Below are 14,305 nucleotides of genomic sequence, written 5' to 3' on the forward strand. Positions count from 1 at the left end.
TCAAGCCAATTACTCACCCATGTACAAATAGTGGGCGTAATTCATACCTGATCACTTGCTAGCAGTTTTTTGCAGCGCTGCGTTCAGATAATCACCACCTACAGGGGAATGTATTTTAGCTTTGCAAGTGTGCGAACGTATGTGTATCCGAGCGGTACAAAAAGATGTTTTGCAGTTTCTCAGTAGTCCAGGACTTACTCAGCCGCTGCGATCACTTCAGCCTGTCCGCGACCGGAATTGATGTCAGACACCCGCCCAGAAAACGCTTGGACACACCTGCGTTTTTCCAACCACTCCCTGAAAGCGGTCAGTTGACACCCACAAAAACCTTCTTTCTGTCAATCTCCTTGCGATCGGCAGTGGGAATGGATTCTTCATAAAACCCATCGCACAACAACGATCCTCTTTATACCCGAGCGACGCGCATGCGCATTGCGGTACATACACATGTGCAGTTCTGACCTGACCGCAGCGAAAAAAGCTAGCTTGCGTTCAGGTCTGAATTACCCCACTGTCTCCTATACCTAGCTCTCTTAATTTGAAAATCAGCCTCCTGTGAGGCACTGTGTCAATAGCTTTTGCAAAATCCAGATATACCACATCTACTGCGTTACTCTGGTCAAGATTGTCGCTTACTTTTTCATAGTAGCTATTTATTTAGCCTATGCTCCTAAAAATGACTTCATGTTATTAATCCCAGAACAGTGATGTTTTTTCATTAGCTCAGATATCTGCTTAGATAATTTTGTGTATGGTTTCATGTGTGTTACATATCTCGATTTTAAGGCAAATATTATCTTTGATTAATTCGTTTTAAGAGTCTGAGATACTAAACTGTGATGAACTGTGCTAACCCCTTCAATAAAAAAAATTAAATCAAAATGTGTTTTCTCTATGAAAACCCAAAATTACAAGTTTTATTTACAAACCAACAATAGAAAATGAATTGGAACCTGGTATCTGTTACAGATTCTGATCACATAATTTGTCTTATGCAGGTTTTTGCAAATGTTGTGTTATGGTATCTGTAGAACATCACAATGTTAAAATTATGCTATGCACTATAAATCTGATGAATCACCTGGAGCACACGGTGCCATGCAATGTATTGAAAATATGATAATCTGCACTGTATAATAATAATAATATGGAATTTTTGTAATTTTAGAGTCCCGGTTTATACTCCTCCCTGTTGTCCTCCACCACCTCCACATGCATTTGCAGGACCAGAGAGATCTTCTAATGTGCGCTCGTATCCTTAGCAACATGTTTTGTCTAAGCAAGAAAAGCAGTTCAGTAAGTAACTACAAGACATTTATTATATACATTAACATGCCGAACAGTAACCCAGAGCAGATTGTAAACCATTTCCACATTACTCTATATATAGTAGAAGTGCATTGCAGGTGCTTGGAATACAGCTGTAAAGCTATTATTTTGCTCTTTCTAAGTTTTAATTTAATAGTATTCTGTGGTGCCAGGCCTCATCTCTAATGACAAAGTTTAGATTTTAGAATTTATAATGACACGCTGGGCATAATCTTTTTCCCATGTCTGGTGCTGCAACATTGTGTCACAAATACAGTCTTGCAGGGAGCAAGAGGAAGATACACTAATGATATTTCTCTGACGTCCTAAGTGGATGCTGGGGACTCCGTCAGGACCATGGGGATTAGCGGCTCCGCAGGAGGCAGGGCACAAAACTAAAGCTTTAGGATCAGGTGGTGTGTACTGGCTCCTCCCCCCATGACCCTCCTCCAAGCCTCAGTTAGGTTTTTGTGCCCGTCCGAGCAGGGTGCAATCTAGGTGGCTCTCTTAAGGAGCTGCTTAGAAAAAGTTTTTAGGTTTCTTATTTTCAGTGAGTCCTGCTGGCAACAGGCTCACTGCATCGAGGGACTTAGGGGAGAGAAGTTCAACTCACCTGCGTGCAGGATGGATTGGCTTCTTAGGCTACTGGACACCATTAGCTCCAGAGGGAGTCGGAACACAGGTCTCACCCTGGGGTTCGTCCCGGAGCCGCGCCGCCGACCCCCCTTGCAGATGCTGAAGATTGAAGGTCCAGAAATCGGCGGCAGAAGGCTTTTCAGTCTTCATGAAGGTAGCGCACAGCACTGCAGCTGTGCGCCATTGTTGTCACACACTTCACACCAACGGTCACGGAGGGTGCAGGGCGTTGCTGGGGGCGCCCTGGGCAGCAATGTATAATACCTTATTCTGGCTAAAAATACATCACATATAGCCCCTGGAGGCTATATGGATGTATTTAACCCCTGCCAGGTCTCAGAAAAACGGGAGAAGAAGCCCGCCGAAAAGGGGGCGGGGCCTATTCTCCTCAGCACACAGCGCCATTTTCCCTCACAGAAATGCTGGTGGGAAGGCTCCCAGGCTCTCCCCTGCACTGCACTACAGAAACAGGGTTAAAACAGAGAGGGGGGGCACTTATTTGGCGATATGTATATATATATTAAAATGCTATAAGGGAAAAACACTTATATAAAGGTTGTCCCTGTATAATATAGCGTTTTTGGTGTGTGCTGGCAAACTCTCCCTCTGTCTCCCCAAAGGGCTAGTGGGGTCCTGTCCTCTATCAGAGCATTCCCTGTGTGTGTGCTGTGTGTCGGTACTTGTGTGTCGACATGTATGAGGACGATGTTGGTGAGGAGGCGGAGCAATTGCCGGTAATGGTGATGTCACTCTCTAGGGAGTCGACACCGGAATGGATGGCTTATTTAAGGAATTACGTGATAATGTCAACACGCTGCAAGGTCGGTTGACGACATGAGACGGCCGGCAAACCAATTAGTACCTGTCCAGGCGTCTAAAACACCGTCAGGGGCGTTAAAACGTCCTTTTACCTCAGTCGGTCGACACAGACACGGACACTGACTCCAGTGTCGACGGTGAAGAAACAAACGTATTTTCCTTTAGGGCCACACGTTACTTGTTAAGGGCAATGAAGGAGATTTTACATATTTCTGATACTACAAGTACCACAAAAAAGGGTATTATGTGGAGTGTGAAAAAACTACATGTGGTTTTTCCTGAATCAGATAAATTAAATGAAGTGTGTGATGATGCGTGGGTTTCCCCCGATAGAAAATTATTGGCGGTATACCTTTTCCCGCCAGAAGTTATGGCGCGTTGGGAAACACACCTTAGGGTGGATAAGGCGCTCACACGCTTATAAAAACAAGTGGCGTTACCGTCTCCAGATACGGACGCCCTCAAGGAGCCAACTGATAGGAGGTTGGAAAATATCCTAAAAAGTATATACACACATACTGGTGTTATACTGCGACCAGCGATCGCCTCAGCCTGGATGGGCAGCGCTGGGGTGGCTTGGTCGGATTCCCTGACTGGAAATATTGATACCCTTGACAGGGACAGTATTTTATTGACTATAGAGCATTTAAAAGATGCATTTCTATATATGCGAAACTCTGGCATCAAGAGTAAGTGCGATGTCCATATCTGCCAGACGATGTTTCTGGACACGACAGTGGTCAGGTGATGCAGATTCCAAACGGCACATGGATATTGCCGTATAAAGGGGAGGAGTTATTTGGGGTCGGTCCATCGGACCTGGTGGCCACGGCAACAGCTAGAAAATCCACCTTTTTTACCCCAAGTCACATCTCAGCAGAAAAAGACAGTCTTTTCAGCCTCAGTCCTTTCGTCCCCATAATATCTGCCCAGGGATAGAGGTAAGGGAAGAAGACTGCAGCAGGCAGCCCATTCCCAGGAACAGAAGCCTTCCACCGCTTCTGCCAAGTCCTCAGCATGACGCTGGGGCCGTACAAACAGGTGCGGTGGGGGGTCGTCTCAAGAGTTTCAGCACGCAGTGGGCTCACTCGCAAGTGGACCCCTGGATCCTACAAGTAGTATCCCAGGGGTACAGATTGGAAATTCGAGACGTCTCCCCCTCGCAGGTTCCTGAAGTTTGCTTTACCAACGTCTACCTCCGACAGGGAGGCAGTATTGGAAACAATTCACAAGCTGTATTCCCAGCAGGTGATAATCAAAGTACCCCTCCTACAACAAGTAAAGGGGTATTATTCCACACTATATTGTGGTACTGAAGCCAGACGGCTCGGTGAGACCTATTCTAAATGGAGTCACTCAGAGCAGTGATAGCGAACCAGAAAGAAGGGGACTATATGGTGTCCCTGGACATCAAGGATGCTTACCTCCATGTCCAAATTTGCCCTTCTCACAAAGGGTACCTCAGGTTCGTGGTACAAAACTGTCACTATCAGTTTCAGACGCTGCCGTTTGGATTGTCCACGGCACCCCGGGTCTTTACCAAGGTAATGGCCGAAATGATGATTCTTCTTCAAAGAAAAGGCGTCTTAATTATCCCTTACTTGGACGATCTCCTGATAAGGGCAAGGTCCAGAGAACAGTTGGAGGTCGGAGTAGCACTATCTCAAGTAGTTCTACAACAGCACGGGTGGATTCTAAATATTCCAAAATCGCAGCTGTCTCCGACGACACGTCTGCTGTCCCTAGGGATGATTCTGGACACAGTCCAGAAAAAGGGGTTTCTCCCGGAGGAGAAAGCCAGGGAGTTATCCGAGCTAGTCAGGAACCTCCAAAAACCAGGAAAAGTGTCAGTGCATCATTGCACAAGGGTCCTGGGAAAAATGGTGGCTTCTTACGAAGCGATTCCATTCGGCAGATTTCACGCAAGAACTTTTCAGTGGGATCTGCTGGACAAATGGTCCGGATCGCATCTTCAGATGCATCAGCGGATAACCCTGTCTCCAAGGACAAGGGTGTCTCTTCTGTGGTGGCTGCAGAGTGCTCATCTACTAAAGTGCCACAGTTATGCATTCAGGACTGGGTCCTGGTGACCACGGATTCCAGCTTGAAAGGCTGGGGAGCAGTCACACAGGGAAAAAATTTCCAGGGAGTGTGATCAAGTCTGGGGACTTCTCTCCGCATAAATATACTGGAGCTAAGAGCAATTTACAATGCTCTAAGCTTAGCTAGACCTCTGCTTCAAGGTCAGCCGGTATTGATCCAGTGGGACAACATCACGGCAGTCGCCCACGTAAACAGACAGGGCGGCACAAGAAGCAGGAGGACAATGGCAGAAACTGCAAGGATTCTTCGCTGGGCGGAAAATCATGTGATAGCACTGTCAGCAGTTTTCATTCCGGGAGTGGACAACTGGGAAGCAGACTTCCTCAGCACGACCTCCACCCGGGAGAGTGGGGACTTCATCGAGAAGTTGTTTCCACATGATTGTGCACCGTTGGGAAAGACCAAAGGTGGACATGATGGCGTCCCGCCTGAACAAAAAACTGGACAGGTATTGCGCCAGGTCAAGAGACCCTCAGGAAATAGCTGTGGACGTTCTGGTAACACCATGGGTGTACCAGTCGGTGTATGTGTTCCCTCCTCTGCTTCTCATACCAAAGGTACTGAGAATTATAAGACGTAGAGGAGTAAGAACTATACTCGTGGCTCCGGATGGGCCAAGGAGGACTTGGTACCCGGAACTTCATGAGATGCTCACAGAGGACTCCGGGCCTCTGCCGATAAGAAGGGACTTGCTTCAGCAAGTACCATGTCTGTTCCAAGACTTACCGCGGGTGCGTTTGACGGCATGGCGGTTGAACGCCGGATCCTAAGGGAAAAAAGGCATTCCGGAAGAGGTCATTCCTACCCTGGTCAAAGCCAGGAAGGAGGTGACCGCACAACATTATCACCACATGTGGCGAAAATATGTTGCGTGGTGTGAGGCCAGGAAGGCCCCACGAAGAAATTTCAACTCGGTCGATTCCTGCATTTCCTGCAAACAGGAGTGTCTATGGGCCTCAAATTGGGGTCCATTAAGGTTCAAATTTCGGCCCTGTCGATTTTCTTCCAGAAAGAATTGGCTTCAGTTCCTGAAGTCCAGAAATTTGACAAGGGAGTACTGCATATACAACCCCCTTTTGTGCCTCCAGTGGCACTGTGGGATCTCAACGTAGTCCTGGGATTCCTCAAATCACATTGGTTTAAACCGCTCAAATCTGTGGATTTGAAATATCTCACATGGAAAGTGACCATGATGTTGGCCCTGGCCTCGGCCAGGCGAGTGTCAGAATTGGCGGCTTTGTCTCACAAAAGCCCATATCTGATTGTCCATTCGGACAGGGCAGAGCTGCGGACTCGTCCCCAGTTTCTCCCTAAGGTGGTGTCAGCGTTTCATCTGAACCAGCTTATTGTGGTACCTGCGGCTACTAGAGACTTGGAGGACTCCAAGTTGCTAGATGTTGTCAGGGCCCTGAAAATATAGATTTCCAGGACGGCTGGAGTCAGGAAAACTGACTTGCTGTTATCCTGTATGCACCCAAAAAACTGGGTGCTCTTGCTTCTAAGCAGACGATTGCTAGTTGAATGTGTAGTACAATTCAGCTTGCACATTCTGTGGCAGGACTGCCACAGCCAAAATATATAAATGCCCATTCCACAAGGAAGGTGGGCTCATCTTGGGCGACTGCCCGAGGGGTCTCGGCTTTACAACTTTGCCGAGCTGCTACTTGGTCAGGGGCACACCCTGGCTGAGGAGGACCTGGAGTTCTCTCACTCGGTGCTGCAGAGTCATCCGCACTCTCCCGCCCGTTTGGGAGCTTTGGTATAATCCCCATGGTCCTGACGGAGTCCCCAGCATCCACTTAGGACGTCAGAGAAAATAAGATTTTACTTACCGATAAATCTATTTCTCGTAGTCCGTAGTGGATGCTGGGCGCCCATCCCAAGTGCGGATTGTCTGCAATACTTGTACATAGTTATTGTTACAAAAAAATCGGGTTGTTATTGTTGTGAGCCGTCTGTTCAGAGGCTCCTACGTTTGTCATACTGTTAACTGGGTTTAGATCACAAGTTATACGGTGTGATTGGTGTGGCTGGTATGAGTCTTACCCGGGATTCAATATCCTTCCTTATTGTGTACGCTCGTCCGGGCACAGTATCCTAACTGAGGCTTGGAGGAGGGTCATGGGGGGAGGAGCCAGTACACACCACCTGATCCTAAAGCTTTAGTTTTGTGCCCTGTCTCCTGCGGAGCCGCTAATCCCCATGGTCCTGACGGAGTCCCCAGCATCCACTACGGACTACGAGAAATAGATTTATCGGTAAGTAAAATCTTATTTTATTTATTACGTTATTTTTATAGCACACACATATTCCGCAGCGCTTTACAGAGAGAATATTTGGCCATTCACATCAGTCCCTGCCCCAGAGGAGCTTACAATCTATAGTCCCTACCACATTTACATTCACACATTCTCGATGGGGTTAATTTTGTTGCAAGCCAATTAACCTACTACTATATTTTTGGATTGTGGGAGGAAACCGGAGCACCCGAAGGAAACCCATGCAAGCATGGGGCAAATGTACAAACTCCACACAGAGCCATTGTGGGAATCGAACCCATGACCTCAGTGCTCGGAGGCAGTAATGCTAAACATAATGCTACCAATTATAAGTATTTCTACCCTGTCAATTTGTCCTGATATACAATACATAGGAAATAATGTAAACAAAACACTACTATATAGTAAATTACAAAATTAGCCCATTCTACAATAATTTTATCCAGACATACAAGTATAATTAAAAGTAATGTAAACAATTTCCCATTTTAATATACTCCTTTTATAGGGATCTCCATCAGTCAGCGATGGATTGCCATTGGTGGACAATAGGTTTGCTATCGATAGAAGAGATCTGCTGTTTCACCACCATCAATTGTTATTACATGTCATTGTTTTGTTTTTTCTTGTTGTTTGACCATTGATGGTTTCATGCCATTAATGTTAATCAGCTATGGCACCATTGATGGTAAACCCACCAATGGCTTTCCTAAACATTTGGAAAAGTTCTAGTGATACTCATCCACCAATAAGTCGTGATTTTTGGATTGCGGACTGGGATGTTGATGCTATGTTTGTAACAATCAAGGTCTACTACCCATATAGAGAAGTCTAACACCAGTCTGTACATATTTAGATGTTCAGAAAAACAGATAAGCTATGGCAGCTAACATTAAAGTTTTACTGCCCAAAATAAAAACTATTTAATTTAAGTAGCTACAGTATTCTGTCTCTTCTGAAAATGTTAGTTGCATAACATTATATTATATATACACACATATATATATATATATATATATATATATAAAAATATAAATATAAAATAATATGGTGGTACTGAGTGCTAAACAGTATGCAAATGTACCCACTGAGTTTTAGTCCCAGTATGGTGGATAATGTCCCACTCAATAAAATCACTTTGCCCTCCCTTGATGAAAGGTGGCCGCTGTGCTCCAAATGACCAGTGCTCAGTTGTTTTTTTCATTAAATCTGGAAGAAAAGGGTAAGAACAGCACCTTCTAGTGCAGTAAATAGTGATCCAAATGTAAAAGCCTTCACCAATTCAAATCACAGTTGAAATGAAGAAGTACCATTGCAAGTGTACATATCCACTTTTTAGTTGCTTGTGTTTAGGTTTAATACTGAAAACAGTCAGGACATTCATCCGCTTAGCAATAAAGATTCAGATATTCCCCACCCCCACCGAGACCATGTGTAGGAGAAAGAAATTTGCCCAAAAAAGGGTAATACAATTTAACACAATGTATTGGCCACTTAAAAACAAATGCCCGTACATTTAAAAAGGATAAAAACAGCTTATCTGGTGAGTAGTAGGTTGGTCCAGTCCCTAACACTCAACGCGTTTCTTCCGTATGGCAACACAGGCCTGACTTCCTCAGGAGTGTAAAGCTCCATTGCCATGATGCTCTATTTAAAAGTAAGTAATTACTAAATTGGGGGGGGTGTTTACCGCCCAAATTGCTTGATTCCAGCTACGTCCTGGTAAGACAAATCAGAAAGCACTTCCGCTTTCTGTTTCTATTGTGATCACGGCTCCCACGGGTGAGATGATGTCGTGCCAACAATCACATGATTCGTCTCCCTAGAATGGGATGATGTCACTACGCTCACGTCTCCCGTGAACGGGATGACATCAAAACGCGGTTGATTTGTCCGTCTGACACGTTCACACGAGGAATACATGCGGGCACAGTGCCGCCTCTCCACTAGTGCACAGACGTAGCAGACGGTTTAACATTGAATCGCAGCAGCCATTTTTAAGAAGCCCATAGGTGCAGACAATAGTTAATTGTTATTCCAAAATGGCCCTTATGACACCATTATAAAACCATGGGCAAAAAACAACATTATTATAAGCATATAAAGTGTTATAATAGCTAGGGGCATTATAGACCATGAAAATAAAATAATGTTTAGATGAATAACCTTGTGACAGTATCGAATCAAGTTGCAATAATAAAAAATAAAAATGAAAAATACTAATCTCAAGTGGGATTTACCTTTCAAGTCTTTCAATTATCTTACATTCAAAGCCATATAACTAGTACAGTCAGGGTTGGACTGGCCCACAGGGGTACACGGGAAACATCCGGTGGGCCCCACTGTCTGTGGGCCCACTTCCTCCTCTAGTGATCAGATTCCAGACTCTATACTAGAAATATACATTATATTTATGTTATAGTATCCAGCATAGTACTATGGTCTACTTTCTAGAGTGTATTGCTGTTGTTAATCTGGCACATTATCAAGAATGCACTAGCAGTATTTACTATATATATTTACAAAGGGCCCCAGACCATATACTCTCTAATGGTTAACGACAGCAATATACTGTAGAAAATGCACCATAGTCCTATGCAGTATAAAGCCTCTGTGGTAGCTAGCCACACCCATGTGCATGGGCCCCTACCACGGCATTCTCCGGGTGGGCCCTTCATGCCCTAGTCCGACACTGAGTGCAGTTAGGCCCTAGAGGAGGAGACTGTGAAAACAGGTTGTCCAGGTGTGAAATGTACTGTATTTCTCTATCGTCCTAGTGGATGCTGGGGTTCCTGAAAGGACCATGGGGAATAGCGGCTCCGCAGGAGACAGGGCACAAAAAGTAAAGCTTTAGGATCAGGTGGTGTGCACTGGCTCCTCCCCCTATGACCCTCCTCCAAGCCTCAGTTAGATTTTTGTGCCCGGCCGAGAAGGGTGCAATCTAGGTGGCTCTCCTAAAGAGCTGCTTAGAAATGTTTAGCTTAGGTTTTTTATTTTACAGTGAGTCCTGCTGGCAACAGGATCACTGCAACGAGGGACTTAGGGGAGAAGAAGTGAACTCACCTGCGTGCAGGATGGATTGGCTTCTTTGGCTACTGGACATTAGCTCCAGAGGGACGATCACAGGTACAGCCTGGATGGTCACCGGAGCCTCGCCGCCGGCCCCCTTGCAGATGCTGAAAAGAGAAGAAGGTCCAGAATCGGCGGCAGAAGACTCCTCAGTCTTCTTAAGGTAGCGCACAGCACTGCAGCTGTGCGCCATTGCTCTCAGCACACTTCACACGGCAGTCACTGAGGGTGCAGGGCGCTGGGAGGGGGGCGCCCTGGGAGGCAATGTAAACCTATTTTTTGGCAAAAAATACCTCACATATAGCCTCCGGGGGCTATATGGAGATATTTAACCCCTGCCAGAATCCGTTGAAGAGCGGGAGACGAGCCCGCCGAAAAAGGGGCGGGGCCTATCTCCTCAGCACACAGCGCCATTTTCCCTCACAGAAAGGCTGGAGGGAAGGCTCCCAGGCTCTCCCCTGCACTGCACTACAGAAACAGGGTTAAAACAGAGAGGGGGGGCACTAATTTGGCGTTAGAAATATATAAAAAGATGCTATAAGGGAAAACACTTATATAAGGTTGTCCCTATATAATTATAGCGTTTTTTGGTGTGTGCTGGCAAACTCTCCCTCTGTCTCTCCAAAGGGCTAGTGGGTCCTGTCCTCTATCAGAGCATTCCCTGTGTGTGTGCTGTGTGTCGGTACGTGTGTGTCGACATGTATGAGGACGATGTTGGTGAGGAGGCGGAGCAATTGCCTGTAATGGTGATGTCACTCTCTAGGGAGTCGACACCGGAATGGATGGCTTATTTAGGGAATTACGTGATAATGTCAACACGCTGCAAGGTCGGTTGACGACATGAGACGGCCGACAAACAATTAGTACCGGTCCAGACGTCTCAAAAACACCGTCAGGGGTTTTAAAACGCCCGTTTACCTTAGTCGGTCGACACAGACACGGACACTGAATCCAGTGTCGACGGTGAATAAACAAACGTATTCCTTATTAGGGCAATGAAGGAGGTGTTACATATTTCTGATACTACAAGTACCACAAAAGAGGGTATTATGTGGGATGTGAAAAAACTACCTGTAGTTTTTCCTGAATCAGATAAATTAAATGAAGTGTGTGATGATGCGTGGGTTCCCCCCGATAGAAAATTATTGGCGGTATACCCTTTCCCGCCAGAAGTTAGGGCGCGTTGGGAAACACCCCTTAGGGTGGATAAGGCGCTCACACGCTTATCAAAACAAGTGGCGGTACCGTCTATAGATAGGGCCGTCCTCAAGGAGCCAGCTGACAGGAGGCTGGAAAATATCATATAAAAGTATATACACACATACTGGTGTTATACTGCGACCAGCGATCGCCTCAGCCTGGATGTGCAGAGCTGGGGTGGCTTGGTCGGATTCCCTGACTAAAAATATTGATACCCTTGACAGGGACAGTATTTTATTGACTATAGAGCATTTAAAGGATGCATTTCTATATATGCGAGATGCACAGAGGGATATTTGCACTCTGGCATCAAGAGTAAGTGCGATGTCCATATCTGCCAGAAGATGTTTATGGACACGACAGTGGTCAGGTGATGCAGATTCCAAACGGCACAAAGGTGTATTGCCGTATAAAGGAAGAGGAGTTATTTGGGGTCGGTCCATCGGACCTGGTGGCCACGGCAACTGCTGGAAAATCCACCGTTTTTACCCTAAGTCACATCTCTGCAGAAAAAGACACCGTCTTTTCAGCCTCAGTCCTTTCGTCCCTATAAGAGTCATATTTGCCCAGGGATAGAGGAAAGGGAAGAAGACTGCAGCAGGCAGCCCATTCCCAGGAACAGAAGCCTTCCACCGCTTCTGCCAAGCTCTCAGCATGACGCTGGGACCGTACAGGACCCCTGGATCCTACAAGTAGTATCCCAGGGGTACAGATTGGAATGTCGAAACGTTTCCCCCTCGCAGGCTCCTGAAGTCTGCTTTACCAAGGTATCCCTCCGACAAGGAAGCAGTATGGGAAAAAATTCACAAGCTGTATTCCCAGCAGGTGATAATCAAATTACCCCTCCTACAACAAGGAAAGGGGTATTATTCCACACTATATTGTGGTACTGAAGCCAGAAGGCTAGGTGAGACCTATTCTAAATCTAAAAAAATTTGAACACTTACAAAGGTTCAAATCAAGATGGAGTCACTCAGAGCAGTGATAACGAACAGGAAGAAGGGGACTATATAGTGTCCCGGGACATCAGGGATGCTTACCTCCATGTCCCAAATTTGCCCTTCTCACTAAGGGTACCTCAGGTTCGTGGTATAGAACTGTCACTGTCAGTTTCAGACGCTGCCGTTTGGATTGTCCACGGCACCCCGGGTCTTTACCAAGGTAATGGCCGAAATGATGTTTCTTCTTCGAAGAAAAGGCGTCTTAATTACCCCTTACTTGGACGATCTCCTGATAAGGGCAAAGTCCAGGGAACAGTTGGAGGTCGGAGTAGCACTATCTCGGATACTGCTACAACAGCACGGATGGATTCTAAATATTCCAAAATCGCAGCTGATCCTGACGACACGTCTGCTGTGCCTAGGGATGATTCTGGACACAGTCCAGAAAAAGGTGTTTCTCCCGGATGAGAAAGCCAGGGAGTTATCCGAGCTAGTCAAGAACCTCCTAAAACCAGGAAAAGTGTCAGTGCATCATTGCACAAGGGTCCTGGTAAAAATGGTGGCTTCCTACGAAGCAATTCCATTCGGCAGATTTCACGCAAGAACTTTTCAGTGGGATCTGCTGGACAAATGGTCCGGATCGCATCTTCAGATGCATCAGCGGATAACCCTATATCCAAGGACAAGGGTGTCTCTCCTGTGGTGGTTACAGAGTGCTCATCTTCTAGAGGGCCGCAGATTCGGCATTCAGGATTGGATGCTGGTGACCACGGAGGCCAGCCCGAGAGGCTGGGGAGCAGTCACACAAGGAAAAAATTTCCAGGGAGTGTGATCAAGTCTGGAGACTTTTCTCCACATAAATATACTGGAGCTAAGGGTAAATTTATAATGCTCTAAGCTTAGCAAGACCTCTGCTTCAAGGTCAGCCGGTATTGATCCAGTGGGAAAAACATCACGGCAGTCGCCCACGTAAACAGACAGGGCGGCACAAGAAGCAGGAGGGCAATGGCAAAAACTGCAAGGACTTTTCGCTGGGCGGAAAATCATGTGATAGCACTGTCAGCAGTGTTTCATTCCGGGAGTGGAAACTGGGAAGCAGACTTCCTCAGCAGGCACGACCTCCACCCGGGAGAGTGGAAACTTCATCGGGAAGTTTTTCCACATGATGGTGAACCGTTGGGAAATACCAAAGGTGGACATGATGGCGTCCCGTCTGAACAAAAAACGGGACAGGTATTGCGCCAGGTCAAGAGACCCTCAGGCAATAGCTGTGGACGTTCTGGTAACACCGTGGGTGTACCAGTCGGTGTATGTGTTCCCTCCACTGCTTCTCATACCTAAGGTACTGAGAATTATAAGACGTAGAGGAGTAAGAACTATACTCATGGCTCCGGATTGGCCAAGAAGGACTTGGTACCCGGAACTTCAAGAGATGCTCACAGAGGACTTATGGCCTCTGCCGCTAAGAAGGGACTTGCTTCAGCAACTACCATGTCTGTTCCAAGACTTACCGCAGCTGCGTTTGACGGCATGGCGGTGGAACGCCGGATCCTAAGGGAAAAAGGCATTCCGGAAGAGGTCATTCCTACCCTGGTCAAAGCCAGGAAGGAGGTGACCGCACAACATTATCACCACATGTGGCGAAAATATGTTGCGTGGTGTGAGGCCAGGAAGGCCCCACGAAGAAATTTCAACTCGGTCGATTCCTGCATTTCCTGCAAACAGGAGTGTCTAGGGGCCTCAAATTGGGGCCCATTAAGGTTCAAATTTCGGCCCTGTCGATTTTCTTCCAGAAAGAATTGGCTTCAGTTCCTGAAGTCCAGAAGTTTGTCAAGGGAGTATTGCATATACAACCCCCTTTTGTGCCTCCAGTGGCACTGTGGGATCTCAACGTAGTTCTGGGATTCCTCAAATCACATTGGTTTAAAACCAGTCAAATCTGTGGATTTG

General features: G+C 46.4%; 1 protein-coding gene across 3 annotated transcripts in view; it reads left to right on the forward strand.

The window, feature by feature from the left end:
* The window catches only part of DOCK4 (dedicator of cytokinesis 4), an 803,151-nt gene that overhangs the window by 545,649 nt on the left and 243,197 nt on the right, over window positions 1-14,305 (forward strand). For all 3 annotated transcript variants that reach the window (XM_063927278.1, XM_063927279.1, XM_063927280.1), the window contains one exon: window positions 1,169-1,296. In XM_063927278.1, coding sequence (XP_063783348.1) covers window positions 1,169-1,296 — 128 coding nt within the window. The remainder of the gene's footprint in view (window positions 1-1,168; window positions 1,297-14,305) is intronic.

The sequence above is a fragment of the Pseudophryne corroboree genome, chromosome 6 (assembly GCF_028390025.1).
Source record: "Pseudophryne corroboree isolate aPseCor3 chromosome 6, aPseCor3.hap2, whole genome shotgun sequence".
Lineage (NCBI taxonomy): Eukaryota > Metazoa > Chordata > Amphibia > Anura > Myobatrachidae > Pseudophryne > Pseudophryne corroboree.